This window comes from Poecile atricapillus, chromosome 3 (genome assembly GCF_030490865.1).
Source record: "Poecile atricapillus isolate bPoeAtr1 chromosome 3, bPoeAtr1.hap1, whole genome shotgun sequence".
Taxonomy (NCBI): Eukaryota; Metazoa; Chordata; class Aves; order Passeriformes; family Paridae; genus Poecile; species Poecile atricapillus.
This window is the reverse complement of record NC_081251.1, coordinates 1,414,687-1,432,321: the sequence shown is the minus strand read 5'-3', so window position 1 is coordinate 1,432,321 and position 17,635 is coordinate 1,414,687. Positions and strand designations below refer to the sequence as shown.

Sequence of the window (17,635 nt, the reverse complement as noted above, 5' to 3'; positions counted from 1 at the left end):
GTGGAAATGGGGAAATGAGAAGGAAAAAAGGGGGGAAAGGGGGAAAAATTGGGGAAATGGGGGAAAAGGAAAAAAATGGGAAAAAAAGGGAAAAAAAGGGGAAAAAAGGGGAAAAAAGGGGGAAAAAGGGGGGAAAAGGGGGGAAAAGGGGGAAAAGAAGGGGTTGAAATGGGGGGAAAAAGGGGATAATGGGAAAATGAGAAGGGAAAAAAAGGGGGAAAGGAGAAAAGGGGGGAAAAGGGGGGGAAGAGGGGGAAAATGGGAAAAAAGGGGAAAAAAGGGGAAAAAAGTGGGGGAAAGGGGGAAAAATTGGGGAAAGGGAAAAACCGGGAAAAAAAACGGGAAAAAAGGGGGAAAAGGGGGGAAAAGAAGGGGTTGAAATGGGGGGAAAAAAAGGGAAAAAAGGGGATAAAGGGAAAATGAGAAGGGAAAAAAGGGGGAGAGGAAAAAAGGGGGGAAAAAGGGGGGAAGAGGGGGAAAATGGGAAAAAAGGGGAAAAAAGGGGAAAAAAAGAGGGGAAAAAGTGGGGGGAAGGGGGAAAAATTGGGCAAAGGGAAAAACCGGGAAAAAACGGGAAAACAGGGGGAAAAGGGGGGAAAAGAAGGGGTGGAAATGGGGGAAAAAAAGGGGAAAAAAGGGGATAAAGGGAAAATGAGAAGGGAAAAAAGGGGGAAAGGAGAAAAGAGGGGAAAATGGGGAAAAAGTGGGGAAAAACGGGGAAAAAAGGGGAAAAGAAGGACTGGAAATGGGGGGAAAAAAGGGGATAAAGGGAAAATGAGAAGGGAAAAAAGGGGAAAGGAGAAAAGGGGGGAAAAGGGAAAAAAGGGAAAAAAGGGGGGGAAAGGGAAAATTAAAAGGGAAAAAAAAGGGGAAAAAAGGGGATAAAGAGGGAAAATGGGAAAATGAGAAGGGGAAAAAGGGGGAATAGGGAAATGGGGAAAAAAAGGGGGAAAAGGGGAAATGAGAGGGGAAAAAAGGGGGGAAAGGAGGGAAAATGGGGAAAAACGAACGAAAATGGGGAAAAATGGGTGGAAATGGGAAAAAAAGGGGAGAAAAGGGGGAAAATTGGGAAAAAAGGGGGAAAAGGGGAAATGAGAAGGGAAAAAAGGGGGGGAAAGGGGGAAAAGGGAAAAATGGGAAGGGAAAAATAAAGGAAAGAGGGAAAAGAAGGGAAAAAGGGGAAAAGGGGAGAAAAAGAAGGAGGGAAAGGGAAAAATGGGAAAAGGGGAAAGGGAGGAGGGAAAAAAGTGAAAAAGGGGGAAAAGAGGAGGAGGAAAGGGAAAAATGGGAAAAGGGGAGGATTCCCAAGGGAAGGGATTTGGGATCTGGGGATTTGAGGATTCGGGAATTCGGGAATTCCGGGATTTGGGGCAGTGCCCGCTCCGGCGCTCGGGAAAGGAGGAAAAAGGGGAAAAAAGGGGGGAAAGGGGGGGAAAAGGGGAAAGAAGGGGAAAAAAGGGGGAAAAGGGGAGGATTCCCAGGGGAAGGGATTCGGAATTCCGGGATTTGGGGATTCGGGAATTCGGGAATTCGGGAATTCGGGGCAGTGCCCGCCCCGCCGCTCGGGAAAGGGAAGAAAAAAAAGGGAAAAAAACGGGGAAAAGGGAGGGGAAAACGGGAAAAGGGGAGGATTCCCAAGGGAAGGGATTCGGGAATTCGGGATTCGGGGATTCGGGGATTCGGGATTCAGGGAGGGATTTGGGGATTCGGGAATTCGGGGGATTTGGGGATTCGGGGATTTGGGAATTCCGGGATTCCCGTACCCGCTCCCGGTGGATCCGCGGGGCCGCTCCCGGAGCTCTCCCGGAGTTTTCCCGGAGCTCTCCCGGAGTTTTCCCGGAGCTCTCCCGGAGTTTTCCCGGAGCTCTCCTGGATTTTCCCGGAGCTCTCCCGGAGTTTTCTGGAATGGCCCCGGCGCCGCCCCCGCCCGGTCCCGTGGCCGGGCCCGTGCCCGCCTTGGCCGCGCGTCCCCAAATTCCCGAAATTCCCTCCCCTCCCCCCCCCCCCTCCCCGAGACAATTCCCGAGACAATTCCCGAAAGAATTCCCGAGACAATTCCCAGCCCAGCTCGGGGGATCGACCCCGAATCCCCCAAATTCCCGAATTCCCCAAATCCCGAATCCCCACTTCCCGAATTCCCCGATTCCCGCGCCTCGCTGCAGCATTCCAGGGGAAACTGAGGCACAAATCCCTCCCCTCTCCGTATCCTGGGATCCCCCAAATTCCCGAATTCCGGCTCCTTCCTGCAGCATTCCAGGGGAAACTGAGGCACAAATCCCTCCCCCCATCCTGGGATCCCCCAAATTCCTTCTTCTTCCTGCGGCTTTCCTGGGGAAACTGAGGCACAAAGTCCCCCTCATTCTGGGTTCCCCCAAATTCTCGTTCCTTCCGGGGGCTTTCCTGGGGAAACTGAGGCACAGCCCCCGCCTCCCCCTTATCCTGGGATCCCTCAAATTCCTTCTCATTCCTGCGGCTTTCCAAGGGAAACTGAGGCACGGCCCCACCCCCTATCCTGGGACCCTCGGAATTCCCGAATTCCCGCTCATTCCTGGGGCTTTCCTGGGGAAACTGAGGCACAGACACCCCCCCCCACCCCCCGGGATCCCCAAAATTCCTGAATTCCGAAATTCCGGCTCCTCGCTGCCGCATTCCAGGGGAAACTGAGGCACAGCCCCATCCCCCATTCTGGGATTCCCCAAATTCCCGCTCCTTCCTGCGGCTTTCCTGGGGAAACTGAGGCACGGCCCCTCCCGCTCGTCCGTGGATCTCCCAAATTCCCGAATTCCCGTCCCTTCCTTGCGCCGCCGCATTCCAGGGGAAACTGAGGCACGGCCGCCCCTCGCCCCATCCTGGGACCCTCGGAATTCCCGAATTCCCAAATTCCCGCTCCCGGCAGAAGAGCCGGGAAAGGGGGAAGGGCCGGGATCGGGACCCTCGGGAATGCGGGGAAATCCTGGGAATTCGGGGGGAAATCCCGGGAATTCGGGGGGGAAATCGTGGGAATTTAGGGGGGGAATCCCGGGAATTTGTGAAAATCCCGGGAATTCCGGGACCGCCCGGGGGCAGCGGGGCTCTCCCGGCTCCCAGGAAAATTTGGGAATGGCCGGAACAGAGGGACGGGATCCCGGGAATTGCTCGGGAATTCCTTGGGAATTCCTCGGGAATTGGGGGGTCCCGGCTGGGCCGCGGCTCAAGGAAGGTCCCGGGAATAAATACCGGGAATGGCGGGAAAAAATATCGGGAATAAACCCCGGGAATAAACCCCGGGAATAAATATCGGGAAAAGCAGGCGGGAACTGGGAATGCTGCGAGTCCCGAAATTCCAAATCCCGGAATTCTGATGGGAATAAACCAAATTTGGATCCCAAATCCCGGATTTTTGGGATCCCTTCCCGGAGCTCCATCCCGGGATTCTCGCGGGCGGCTCCGATCCCGAAATCCCGACCCGCTGGAAAAGGAAATTCCGGGAATTCTGGGGAGGATTTGGGGGATTTTGGGGATTTTGAGGGAATTTTGAGGGGGTTTTATGGGAATTTTGGGGGATTTTTGGAAGGGATTGGGAAGAATTTTTTGGGAATTCGGGGGATTTTCGGGAATTTTGACGGAATTTTCTTAAATTCTGGGAAGGATTGGGGGAAAATTCCAGGAATTTGGGGAAGGATTGAGGGGATTTTTGGGAATTTGGGGGGGGAACTGGGAATTTAAGGGGAATTTTGGGGAGATTTTTGGGAATTTTGGGGGGGATTTGGGTGGATTTTTGGGGGGCTGAGACCGGGCACTCCTGGCAGGGATGGAGTCGGGATCATCCCGCTGGGATTCTGGGAATTCTGGGGGGATTTGGAGGGAATTTGGAAGCGCCAGGAGGGTCCCGATGGGATCCTCAGGAATGGGGGAGAGGAGATCCCGGAATTCCCGGATTTTGGGGAAAGGAGATCCCAAAATTCCCAGATTTGCTGAAGGAGATCCCGGAATTCCCGGATTTTGGGATTTGGGAATGGGGCGGGGCCACCGCGCCCGTTCCAGGCCGGAGCCGCGGGAAGAGGCCGGGAAAAACTCCAGGAATTTCCCCCATCCCAACATTCCCGATCCCAACATTCCTGGCTTTCCCAAATCCTGGGAAATCGGAGCCATCCCGGGCTCCGGAGCCGCCTCCTCCTCCCACGGATCCCGGAAAATTCCTGGATCCCAATCCCAGATCCCAATCCCAATCCCTGGGATTCCAGAACCGCGGGAATCCAGGCTGGGATCAGCCCCTTTCCCTGGGATATTCCCGGATTTCCACCAATCCCGGCACGATCCCGGCTCTGGAGGGAACTTATCCCATTTTTTCCCCTTTTTTTCCCAGTTTTTTCCCCATTTTTTTCCCATTTCTTCCAGGTTTTTTTGCATTTTTTCCAGTTTTTTTCCCATTTTTTCCCAGTGTTTTCCATTTCTTTCAAATTTGCCCCATTTTCCCCCAATTTTTTCCTGTTTTTTCCCATTTTTCCTTTTTTCCTGTTTTCTTCCAGCTTTTTCCCCATTTTTTGGTTTTTTCCCATTTTTTCCCAGTGTTTTCCATTTTTTCTCATTTTCCTCCAGTTTTCCTGGTTTTCCCCATTTTTCCCATTCTTTTCCCATTTTTTCCCAGTGTTTTCCATTTTTTCCCCCTTTTTTTCCCATTTTTTCCAGGTTTTTTCCCATTTTTTCCCCATTTTCCCGTTTTTTCCCATTTTTCCCTTTTTCCTGTTTTCTTCCACCTTTTTTCCCATTTTTTTCCAGTTTTTTCCCCATTTTCCCGTTTTTTCCCATTTTTCCTTTTTTCCTGTTTTCTTCAGCTTTTTTCCCATTTTTTTCTGTTTTTTTCCCATCTTTTCCCAGTGTCTTCCATTTTTTCCCAATTTTTTCCTTTTTTTTCTTGTTTTTCCTTTTTTTTCCAGTTTTTTCCCAGTTTTTTCCCCATTTTTCCCCATTTTTTCCCACCCCCTCCCTCTCCAGGGATTCTCCCACCCTCTCCCGCGAATCCATCGCGATTCCAAAGGGAGAAAATCCCGGGAATCCCCGGAGCCCCTCCCCCATCCCCAAATTCCCCAAGTTTTCCCAGCAGGGAAGAATTCCAGAGGCGGCAGCTGCGGATCCAAGGCTTTGTTGGCTCCCCCGGGAATTCCCGGGAATTCCCTCCCGTTCCCAGAGCGTTCCCGGAGCTGGAGTTCGTTTTCCCGGGAATTCTGCGGCTCCGGGATCCTCACATGAAATCGTCGGAGTCGTTCCCGTCCTGCGGGAAAAGCGGGAATGGGCCAGGCAGGATCGGGGATTCCCGGGAATTCCCGGGATTTGGGAATGCTGGAATGGGATTTCTGGGAACATCCCGAGGATTCCCGGGATCCCGGAGCCCTCCGGGAACGGAGCCAGCCCGGAGCTCCGGGAATTCCCAATCCCATTCCTGTCATTCCCGTTATTCCCATTATTCCCAATCCCATTCCCGTCATTCCCAATCCCATTCCCATTATTCCCAATCCCATTCCCGTCATTCCCATCCCATTCCCATTATTCCAATCCCAACCCAATCCCAAACTCATTCCCATTATTCCCATCCCAATCCCATTTATCCCCATTCCATCCCATTCCCGTTATTCCCATTATTCCCAATCCCATTTTTCCCACTATTCCCGTTATTCCCAATCCCAGCCCCATCATTCCCATTATTCCCAATCCCGTTATTCCCACTATTCCCATTATTCCCAATCCCATTCCCGTTATCCCCATCCCCGTTACTCCTGTTCCTGTTATTCCCAATCCCATTTTTCCCAATATTCCGGTTAATCCCAATATTCCCACTATTCCCAATCCCACCCCCGTTATTCCCATTATTCCCAATCCCATTTTTCCCACTATTCCCATTCCCAATATTCCAATGATTCCCCATCCCATTATTCCCATTCCCAATCACATTCCCGTTATTCCCATTATTCCCAATCTTGCTATTCCCATTCCCGTTATCCTCTTCCCAGTATTTTCCTTATTCCCATCCCAGCATTCCCGTTATTCCCAATATTCCCATCATTCCCAATCCCATTATTCCCGTTATTCCCACTTTTCCCGTCCCATTCCTGTTATTCCTTTTCCCGTTATCCTCCTTATTCCCACTGTTCCCGTTATTCCCAGTATTCCCATCCCGTTATTCCCAATCCTGCTATTCCCACTATTCCCATTATTCCTGCTATTCCCATTATTCCTGCTATTCCCATCCTGTTATTCCCATTGTTATTCCCATCATTCCCATCCCATTCCTCCTGTTATTCCTGTTACTATTCCCAGTGTTATTCCTGCTATTCCCGTCCCATTTTCCCATTATTCCCGTTGTTATTCCCACAATTCCCATCCCATTTTTCCCACTTATCCCATTGTTATTCCCGTTCTTATTCCCAGTGCTGCTGTTATTCCAGCTGTTCCTGTTATTCCCGTTGTTATTCCTGTTGTTATTCCCGTTGTTGTTCCCATTGTTATTCCCACCATTTTTCCCATTATTCCCATTATTCCTGCTGTTGTCATTCCCGCTGTTGTTACTCCCATTCCCATTATTCCTGTTGTTATTCCCGTTATTCCCATTATTCCCCCTGTTCCCATTGTTATTCCCACTGTTGTCATTCCCGATATTCCCACTCCCGTTATTCCCACTGTTCCCATTCCCGCTGTTCCCATTATTCCCGCTGTTATTTCCATTGTTATTCCCGTTATTCCCGCTGTTCCCACTGTTATTCCCAGTGTTGTTATTCCCATTGTTGTTATTCCCATTGTTGTTATTCCCACTGTTGTTATTCCCATTATTCCCATTGTTGTTATTCCTCCTGTTATTCCCATTATTCCTGTTGTTATTCCCGCTGTTCCCATTGTCATTCCCGTTATTCCCATTGTTATTCCCACTGTTCCCGTTATTCCTGCTGTTGTTACTCCCGTTATTCCCATTCCTGCTGTTATTCCCGTTATTCCCATTGTCATTCCCACTGTTCCCGTTCCCGTTATTCCCGGTCCTGTTGTTATTCCCATTGTTCCCATTCCCACTGTTCCCGTTATTCCCATTATTCCCGCTGTTCCCGTTGTTATTCCCACTGTTCCCGTTACTCCCGTTGTTGTTATTCCCATTGTCATTCCCGCTGTTCCTGTTCCCATTCCCGCTGTTCCCATTGTCATTCCCGCTGTTCCCGCTGTCATTCCCGTTATTCCCGTTCTCATTCCGGCTGTTATTCCCGCTGTTCCGGCTGTACCTGGTTGGAGCTCATGTTCTCCGTTTTCATCAGCGAGCTGTAGCTCCTGCCGGGGGATCCCGCTCAGCTCCCGCCAGGAATTCCTGGGAATTCCCGCCGGGAACGCCCAGCCCCGCCCACAATTCCCAGGGATTCGTCCCTCTGGAATTCTCCCCGGGGCTGGAGCTGCCCCTCCCCCACCCCCCCATGGGATATCCCGGAATTCCCATCCCGGGGTTCGCTCCGGGATCTCCCGGCTGGGAAATCGGGAATGGGATCTCTGGGAATGCTGGGATTGGGATTCCTGGGATTGGGATCCCTGGGAACGCTGGGATCCCTGGGAATGCTGGGAATGGGATTCCTGGGAATGCTGGGAATGGGATCTCTGGGAATGCTGGGATTGGGATCTCTGAGAATGCTGGCAATGGGATCCCTGGGAATGCTGGGGATGAATAACAGCAGGAATGCCGGGAATTAGAACGGGAATTCGAGAGGGAATCAGAGGTGTTGTTCACCTGGAATTCCAGGGAAAAACAGGGAAAATGGATAAAAACCAGGAATGGGGCCGGGAATTGGGGGTGCTGTGACCAGCCGGGGGTGTGCGCTGCTGGAATTCCAGGGAAAACCGGGAAAAATGGGAATAACATCCTTCCCACCACGTTACTCATTCCCCGTCCATTTCCCATCCCCGGCGCAGCTCCTGCAGCTGCTGCTGCCGCCATTCCCAACGTTCCCGGATTTCATTCCCAGAATTCCTGGATTTCATTCCCAGATTCCATTCCCAGGTTCCATTCCTGGATCCCATTCCCAGAACTCCCATGCTTCATTCCCCGATTCCATTCCCAGAATTCCCGGGTTCCGTTCCTGGATCCCATTCCCGGAATTCCTGTGTTTCATTCCCGGGTTCCGCTCACAGAATTCCCGGATGTCATTCCCGGGTTCCACTCCTGGGTTCTGTTCCTGGATTTCCATAATTCCTGTGTCCCATTCCCGGATCCCATTCCCAAAATTTCTGTGTTCCATTCCCGGGTTCCATTCCCGGGTTCCATTCCCAGAATTCCTGTGTTCCATTCCCGTGTTCCATTCCTGGATTCCCGGAATTCCTGGGTTCCTTTCCTGGATCCCATTCCCAGAATTCCCGTGTTCCATTCCCATGTTCCATTCCCGTGTTCTCGTTCCCGTGTTCCATTCCTGGGTTCCATTCCCAGGATTCCCGTAATTCCTGTGTTCCATTCCCGTAATTCCCAGAATTCCTGTGTTCCATTCCCGGGTTTCATTCCCAGAATTCCATTCCTGGAATTCATTCCTGGGTTCCTTTCCTGGATCCCATTTCCAGAATTCCCGGGTTCCATTCCTGGGTTTCATTCCCAGAATTCCCAGAATTCCCATCTTTCATTCCTGGAATTCCCAGTGTTCCCATTCCCAGAATTCCCAGAATTCCCGTGTTCCATTCCCGGGTTCCGTTCCCGTGTTCCATTCCCGGGTTTCATTCCCGTGATTCCCACATTTCATTCCTGGAATTCCCGTAATTCCCGTGTTCCATTCCCGGATTCCAGGATTCCCGGAATTCCCGGCATTCCCGTTGTTCCGGCTGTTCCCACCTGAGCTCGTCCATCTCCCGTTTCCGGCGCTGTTCCTCGCGCTGTTCCCGCCGCAGCTCCTGCAGCTGCTGCCGGCGCCTCCCGCGCTCCTCCCGATCCCGACATTCCCGCTCGGCCGCCAGGTCCGGGAATCGCTCCACGCGCGTCCGCTCCAGGCGCCGCAGCTGCTCCGACGGCCGCCGCTCCACCGTCACCGAGCGCACCTGGAAAAACAGCCGGAAAAAACACCGGGAATTACAGCCGGAATCACGGTGTGCTGATCCACCGTCACCGAGCGCACCTGGAAAAACAGCCGGAAAAAACACCGGGAATTACAGCCGGAATCACAGTGTGCTGATCCACCGTCACCGAGCGCACCTGGAAAAACAGCCGGAAAAAACACCGGGAATTACAGCCGGAATCACGGTGTGCTGATCCACCGTCACCGAGCGCACCTGGAAAAACAGCCGGAAAAACACCGGGAATTACAGCTGGAATCACGGTGTGCTGATCCACCGTCACTGAGTGCACCTGGAAAAACAGCCGGAAAAACACCGGGAATTACAGCCGGAGTCACGGCCTGCCGCTCCACTGTCACCGAGCGCACCTGGAAAACCGGGAACAGCCGGAAAAACACCGGGAATTACAGCCGGAATCACAGCCTGCCGCTCCACCATCACTGAGTGCACCTGGGAATGGAAACACCTGGAAAAACACCAGGAATTACAGCTGGAATCACGGTGTGCTGATCCACCGTCACCGAGCACACCTGGAATGACAACACCTGGAAAAACACCGGGAATTACAGCCAACCTGGGAATGGAAACACCTGGAAAAACACCGGGAATTACAGCCGGAGTCACGGCCTGCCGCTCCACCGTCACTGAGTGCACCTGGAAAAACACCCGGAAAAACACTGGGAAAAACACCAGGAATTACAGCCGGAATCACGGTGTGCTGATCCACCATCACCGAGCACACCTGGAAAACCGGGAATGACAACAGGAAAAACGGGAATGAGAGCAGGAATCACAGCCTGCCAATCCACTGTCACCGAGTGCACCTGGAAAACTGGGAATAACACTGGAAAAAAACAGGAATTACAGCGGGAATTGAGGCTGTTCTGATCCACCAGCAGTGAGTGCACCTGGAAAAACACCTGGAAAAACACCAGGAAAAACACTGGGAATGGGACCGGGAATCACGGTGTGCTGATCCACCGTCAGCCAGCGCACCGGGAAAAATGGGAATAACAGCAGGAATGCCGGGAATTAGAGCGGGAATTAGAGAAGGAGTCAGAGGTGTTGTGCACCTGGAATTCCAGGGAAAACCAGGGAAAATGGATAAAAAATGGGAATGGGGCTGGGAATTGGTGGTGCTGTGGCCAGCCGGGGGTGTGCGCTCCTGGAATTCCAGGGAAAACCGGGAAAAATGGGAATAACGTCCTTCCCACCATGAATTTCCTCAATATTCCCGCTATTCCCATCCCATTCCCATTATTCCCAATCCCTTTATTCCCGCTATTCCCGCTATTTCCAATCCCGTTATTCCCATTTTTCCCGGTATTCCTGGGAATGAGAGCGGAATTTGAGGCTGCTCCGATCCGCCGGCAGCGACGGCTCCCGGAGAAACGGGAATTCCCAAAAAAAAATCCTGGGAATTGGGGGGTCCCAATTCCAAACAGATCCCCTGATTCCCGGATTCCCAATCACCATTCCTGAGGTTCCAGCACTCCCACATTCCTGAGATTCCCGGGGTTATTCCCGGGGTCATTCCCGGGGTCATTCCCGTTGTTATTCCCGGGGTCATTCCCGTTGTTATTCCTGTTCCCATTCCCATTGTTCCCAGATTCCCGCTGTTGTTCCCGCTGTTGTCATTCCTGCTGCTGTTTCCAGATTCCCGCGGTTGTTTCCCCGATTCCCGTTGTTGTTTCCCAGATTCCCGCGGTTGTTCCCAGATTCCCGTGGTTGTTTCCCAGATTCCTGCGGTTGTTTCCCAGATTCCCGCGGTTGTTCCCAGATTCCCGTGGTTGTTTCCCCGATTCCCGTTGTTGTTTCCCAGATTCCCGCGGTTGTTCCCAGATTCCCGTGGTTGTTTCCCAGATTCCTGCGGTTGTTTCCCAGATTCCCACTGCTGTTTCCCAGATTCCCGTGGTTGTTTCCCAGATTCCCGCGGTTGTTTCCCAGATTCCTGTGGTTGTTTCCCAGATTCCCGTTGTTGTTCCCGCTGTTCCCGTCACTCACGTCCTTGTGCCGGTGGAATCCGATCTGCCCCACGTCCATGTCCGGAGTTTTCCGCAGGTTGCTCCAGGGGGTGTAAACAACCGACACCGAGCTCAGCTTGCAGCCTGGGAATGGGAACAGCGGGAACAACAACGGGAACAGCGGGAATGACAATGGGAATGACAGCGGGAATGGGAACAGCGGGAATGGGAACAGCGGGAATGGGAACAGCGGGAATGGGAACAGCGGGAACAACAATGGGAACAGCGGGAATGGGAACAATGGGAACAGTGGGAATAATGGGAATGACAGCAGGAATGGGAACAGTGGGAATGGGAACAGTGGGAAAGACAACGGGAATGACAGCGGGAACAACAATGGGAATGATAATGGGAATGGGAACAGCAGGAATAATGGGAATGACAGCGGGAATGACAATGGGAATAATGGGAATAACAACAGCAGGAATGACAACAGCGGGAATGGGAATAACAATGGGAATGACAATGGGAATGACAACAGAAACAGCAGGAATGATGGGAATGACAATGGGAATAATGGGAATGACAATAGCGGGAATGGGAACAACAGTGGGAATAACAATGGGAATAAAAACAGTGGGAATGACAGCGGGAACAACGGGAGCAACAATGGGAATGGGAACAGCGGGAAAGACAGTGGGAATAACGGGAATGACAGCAGGAATGACGGGAATGACAATGGGAATAATGGGAATAACAACAGCGGGAATGGGAATAACAATGGGAATAACAACGGGAATGACAATGGGAATGGGAATAACAACAGCAACGGGAATAACAGCAGGAAGAACAGCAGCAGGAACAACGGGAATAACAATGGGAATAACAGGAATGGGAATAACAACGGGAAGAGCGGGAACGAACAGCCAGGAAAACAGGAGAAAACAGCCAGGAAAGAGTGGGAAAAACAACCGGGAAAATCAGCGGGAAAAAAGGGGAAAAACGGTGGGAGAAATGAAGGAAAAATGGGGGGAAAAACGGGAAAAGAGGTGAGGGAGAAGAGTGGGAAAAATGGGAAAAAAGAGGGAAAAAAGGGAAAAGAAGAGGGAAAAGTGGGTAAAAAGGAGGAGGATTGGGAAAAAAAGTGGGAAAAATGGGTGGAAAAAAGAGGTAAAAATGGGAAATAAAATGGGAGAAGAGTGGGAAAGGCGGGAAAAATGGGAGAAAGGGGAAAAATGGGAAAAAAGCGGGAAAAAGAGGGAAATGAAGGGCGGGAAATGGGAAAAGAGCAGGAAAAGCAGGAAAAACGGAGGAGAATTGGGAAGAAAGTGGGAAAAATGGGGGAAAAGGGAAAAAAGTGGGAAAAACGGGAAAAATGGTGAGGAAAATCGGGAAAAAAGTGGGAAAAATTTCCCGGGATTCAGGGCAGATCCCGACCCCTTCCCGAGGTTTTTCCCGAGGTTTTTCCCCAGGGTTTTTTCCAGGATTTTCCCGGGATTCCAGGATACCTTGGATGCTGTTGGCCTTCACCAGGTGGGCGCAGTCACTCAGAACTTCCTTGGGAATGTCATCCATGGTCTGGCCCTGGCACGGAATTCCCAAATTCCCTGAGATTCCGGATCACCCGGCCCGGAATTCCCAGATTTCCCGGCTTTTCCCAGAGAATATCCCAATTTTCCCGAGATTTCCCGAGGAATATCCCACTTTTCCCAAGGTTTTTCCTGATTTTCACGCAGTTTCCCAGGGAAAATCCCAATTTTTCCACAGTTTCCCAAGGGATATCCCATTTTTCCCAAGATTTCCCAAGGGATATTTTCACTTTTCCCAAGGCTTTTCCCAATTTTCCCGAGGTTTCCCAAGAAATATCCCACTTTCCCCAAGGTTTTTCCCACTTTTTCCAGGGTTTTTCCTGCTTTTCCTGAGCTTTTTCCTGAGGTTTTTCCCGCTTTTCCCAGGGTTTTTCCTGTTTTCCTAAGGTTTTTCCCACTTTTCCCAAGGTTTTTCCCACTTTTCCTGAGGTTTTTCCCATTTTTTCTGGGGTTTTCCCTTCTTTTCCCAAGGTTTTTCCTGTTTTCCCAGGGTTTCTCCCGCTTTTCCCAGGGTTTTTCCCGCTTTTCCGGGTTTTTTCCCGGGACTCACCTTGTGCAGGCGCAGGTAGACGTGAGCCGAGGAGAGCTTGTCCACGTGGAACCTGCGGAATGCCGGGAATTCCAGGGAATTCCAGGGAATTTTGGGAATTCTGGGGGATTCCCCACCCCCACCCCGGTCCCGTATTCCCAATTCCCAAAGCCCATTCCCGGGGATTTCCTGGGAATCGCCAATCCCAGGGTTGGGGGATGGGAGGAGAATTCTTAGGAATGAGGAGGGGAAAAATGGAGAAAAAATGGGAATAAAAGTGGGAATAAAAATGTGGGAAAATTGGGAAAAAAACAGGAAAAAATTGGGAAAAATTGGGGAAAAAATGGGGAAAAAAATGGGGTAAAAATAGAAAAAAAGGGAAAAAATGAGGAAAAAATGGGAATAAAAATGGGGAAAAATGGGGGGAAATGGGGGAAAAATTGGGAAAAAATGGAGAAAAATTGGGAAAAATGAAGAAAAAAGGAAAAATGGCAAAAAATGGGGGAAAATGAGGAAAAAATGGAAAAAAAATTGGGAAAAATGGGGAAAAGGGGGGAAAAATGAGAAGAAGGTGGGGGAAGGGAAGGGCCCGGGGATGGGATTTGGGATGGGATTGGGGACTGGATTTGGGATTCAGGATGGGATCTGGGATTGGGGATGGGATTTGGGATGGGGTTGGGATGGGATTCGGGATTTGGGATGGGATTTGGGATTCAGGATGGGATTTGGGGTTGGATTTGGGATTTGGGATTGGATTTGGGATTTGGGATGGGGATGGGATGGGATTGGGGATGGGATTTGGGATTTGAAATTAGGGATGGGATTGGGGATTTGGCATTCAGGATGGGATTGGGGACTGGATTTGGGATTGGATTTGGGATTTGGGATGGGATTGGGGATTGGATTTGGGATTGGGGATTTGGGATGGGGTTGGGATGGGATTTGGGATGGGATTTAGGGTTTGAAATGGGATTTGGTATTTGGGATGGGATTGGGGATTTGGGATTGGGGATTGGATTTGGGATGGGATGGGGGACTGGATTTGGGATTCAGGATGGGATTTGGGATTGGATTTGGGATTGGATTTGGGAGTGGGGATGGGATTTGGGATTTGGGAAGAGCCGAGCTTGGGAATTCCCGGCTCCAGCCCAAAGCCGCTCCCAAATTCCGGAATCCTCGGGGGCGGGAAGGGCCTGAGGGGGGAGGGGATGGGAGGGGGAGGATCCCACATTCCCAAATTCCCACATTCCCACTTTTCCCGGGAATCTCGGGATCCCAGCACGCACCAGACGTCCTCGGGCCAGCCGTACTTGATCAGGTCCTCATCTGCGGAACGGCAGCGCCGTCGGCAACGGCCCAAATTCCCAAATTCCCAAATCCCAACATTCCCAAATCCCAACATTCCCAAATCCCCAAAGCCCAAAATTCCCAATCCCAAAATTCCCAAATCCCAAAGCCCCAAAATTCCCAAATCCCAGAATTCCCAAAGCCCAAAATCCCAGAGTTCCCCAATCCCAAAATTCCCAAATTCCCAATCCCGGCTTTCGCAGCCCCAAATCCCAGGATTTCCATCTCCAATTCCCAAATCCAGGGATTCCAAACCCCAATTCCCACCCCCAACCCCAAATCCCAGGATTCCCATCCCCAAATCCCAGAATTCCAACCCCAAATCCGATCCCAGCCCTGGCAAATCCCGAGAATTCCCCAATTCCCACCCCCAAATCCTGGAATTCCCAACCCCAAATCCCAGGATTTCCAACCCAACCCCAAATCCCAGAATTCTCACCCCAACCCTAAATCCCGGGAATTCCTGCCCCAAATCCCAAATCCTGGGAATTCCTAAATCCCAAATCCCGGAATTCCCAGCCGGATCCAATCCCTGGGCACCGCTCTGGAAAGAGCCGGAAAAGATTCCCAAAATTCCCCCAAGGGGCCGGAAATCCGGGAATTCTGCCCGGGAAAAGGGAATTTTTCCCTCCCCCAAAGCCGGGAACATCCAAAGGAATCCCAAAAAACCGCGGGAAGGGGGGGAGGGGAGGGAAATGTGGGATATTCCCAAGGAAATCCTGGAATTCCCGGCCCCCGAAATTCCCAGAATTCCCAGAATTCCCGGAATTCCCAGCACTCACTCTCGTACTTGTCCTTGCCCATGTAGATGGTGTAGGCGGCGGGAGCGGCTGGAAAACCGGGAATGCCGGGTCAGAATCCATGGAATTCCTGGAATTCCTGGGAAATTCCCGCTTTTCCCTCCTGGGAGGGACGAAGGAATTTTTTTTCCCGGGTTTTCTTGGGGAGGGGTTTCAATTCCAGGCTGGAATTCCCAAAATTCCCAAAAAATCCTCAAAGCTTTTCCCAATCCGCGGCGCGAATCCCGGGAATCCGGAAGCGGAAAATCCCGAAAATTTTTGGGGGGAAAATGGGAATTGGCGGGAATTTCAAACATTCCTGGATTGGGAGGGAAAATCCGGGAAAAATCCGGGAAAAAAATTGGGAAAAATCCGGGAAAAATTTGGGAAAATCCAGGGAAAATCGGAGAAAATTCCAGGAAAATTCCGGGAAAAATCTGGGAAAATCCGGGAAAAATTGGGGAAAAATCTGGAAAAATTTGGGGAAATTCCGGGAAAATCCGGGAAAAATTCGGGAAAAATTCAGGGAAAAATCACAGGAAAAATCTGGGAAAATCGGGGAAAAATCCGGGAAAATTCTGGGAAAAATCCGGGAAAAATCTGGGGAAAATCCAGATAATTCCAGGAAAATTCCAGGAAAATTCCAGGAAAAATCCGGGGAAAACTGGGGAAAAATCTGGGAAAAATCTGGGAAAATTCGGGGAAAATCCGGGAAAAATCCAGGAAATTCCAGGGAAAATCTGGGAAAAATCCGGGAAAAATTCGGGGAAAAATCCGGGAAAAATCCGAGGAAAATTAGGGGAAAATTCCGGGGAAAATCTGGGAAAATCCGGGAAAAATCCCTGGAAAAGCCGTATCTCAGAATGGAAAGGGAAATTCCCAAGTTTTTGGGGAGTTATTCCCGGTTTTTCCGCTCCCGGTGATTCCAGGGAATTCCCGCAGCGCCTCCCTCTGGAAAAGGAAAATTCCCGTCGGGAATTCCCAGGGTTTGCTTCGTCCGGGATCCACGGGAATTCTCCTCCCTCGGGAATTCCGACTCCGCCGATTAAAGGGAAGGAAAAAAAACCGGGAAAAGAAATTCCCGCGGGAGGGAAAACTCCCGAGGGGAAAAAAAGTCCAGGAAAAGGAGAAATCCCGGGAATTTGGGCTATTCCAAGGGCTGGGAGCCTTTTCCAGAGGCTCTCCCGGGACAGCGGGAATTCGGGGCAAGGGAAGGGACGGAACCTTGGGAAGGAATTCCCGGAAAATTCCCGGGATCGGGGAATTCCCGAGTTTTCCCCTCAGGATCCGCTCCCGGCTCCGGGGAATCCCGCGGCGCTCTCACCGTTGGAGGTGAAGTAAAACACCATAACTGCGGTGGGGAGTGCGCTGTGCTGATCCCGATTATCCCGATTATCCCGTTTTCCCCGCTTTTTTCCCGTTTTTTTCCCGTTTTTCCCGCTGTTCCCGGGCCCGTCCCGGGGCTTCGCCGCCTCCTCAGGCCTGGCCCGGCACTGCGCACGCGCCGGGCGCTGCGTGATGACGTCACGGAGCAACACGCACGCGCGAAGCAGCGGGAGCGTAGTGGCTGGAGGGAACTGCGCATGCGCGGGCTCGCCATGCTGTACGGCAATTAAAACTGCGTAGGTGAGGGCCGCCATGATGTACGGCAAACAGAACTGCGCATGCGTGGGGCGGCCGTGTTGTACGGTAATCAGAAATGCGCATGCGCAGGGCGGCCATGCTGTACGGCAAGAACCGCAGCTGTGCGGGCCGCCATGATGCCGTACGGAGCGCGTAAATGCGCATGCGCGTGGCTGCCATGTTGTACGGCAGCGGGAGCTGCGCATGCGCAGTGCAGCGGGGCTTTGTCCCGCTTTCCCCTTTTTTCCTTCCCTGCGCTATAAATAAATCAATCCAATTTTATCAATAACAATTTTTATTGCTAAACTTTCGAATATAAATTTGGGACAGCTATATTTAAAGGCAAGGCCGAGCCCGGGATCGGCGCTGGGTGAAGCCTGACCCGGTCTCTGCCTCAGTTTCCAAACCTCGATTCCCTCAAGTTTCCAAACCTTTATTCCCTAAAGTTTCCAAAGTTTTTATTGAAATTCCGAGTTTTATACACTCGTTTCTGCCTGAGGCCGTGCAGTCTCAGGTTTTTTCTCTGTGATGTGTTGTTATATTCAGAATTTAGCTGTTGAGCTGCTGAGGAAGTTTCTGGAAGGAGATCAGGTCTGAGGGGATTTTTCTAGAAGCAGCCTTTGAGATTGTTACAGTTACATTTTATATTGTTGGCTTTTCATAAGTATCATAATAAATATTATATGTATAAGATTAGAAAATTTAGCTGTAATAATATTTATTCTTTATTTCTGTTATTAATGAAACTCAGAAATAGTGGTATAA

The 17,635-nt window shown here is 51.1% G+C and overlaps 1 protein-coding gene across 5 annotated transcripts; it reads right to left on the bottom strand.

The window, feature by feature from the left end:
* Positions 1 to 5,106: 5,106 nt before the first annotated feature.
* On the bottom strand, positions 5,107 to 16,777 carry CCDC25 (coiled-coil domain containing 25). Of its 5 annotated transcripts, XM_058835598.1 has the most exons (9): positions 16,572 to 16,759; positions 15,251 to 15,298; positions 14,408 to 14,447; positions 13,143 to 13,194; positions 12,512 to 12,587; positions 11,044 to 11,147; positions 8,822 to 9,024; positions 7,242 to 7,287; positions 5,107 to 5,251 (listed from the first exon to the last, which is right to left on the bottom strand). In XM_058835598.1, the coding sequence occupies exons 1-9, from the start codon at positions 16,594 to 16,596 to the stop codon at positions 5,222 to 5,224; spliced, it is 624 nt and encodes a 207-aa protein (XP_058691581.1). In that variant the 5' UTR covers positions 16,597 to 16,759; the 3' UTR covers positions 5,107 to 5,221. The 5 variants fall into 5 exon arrangements, with proteins under 5 accessions (XP_058691581.1, XP_058691580.1, XP_058691577.1 ...); XM_058835597.1 differs by lacking the exon at positions 14,408 to 14,447 and having other exon boundaries at positions 15,251 to 15,371; positions 16,572 to 16,762; XM_058835596.1 differs by lacking the exons at positions 5,107 to 5,251; positions 7,242 to 7,287; positions 8,822 to 9,024 and adding an exon at positions 9,630 to 10,973 and having other exon boundaries at positions 11,019 to 11,147; positions 15,251 to 15,371; positions 16,572 to 16,770.
* Between the last annotated feature and the right edge of the window lie 858 nt (positions 16,778 to 17,635).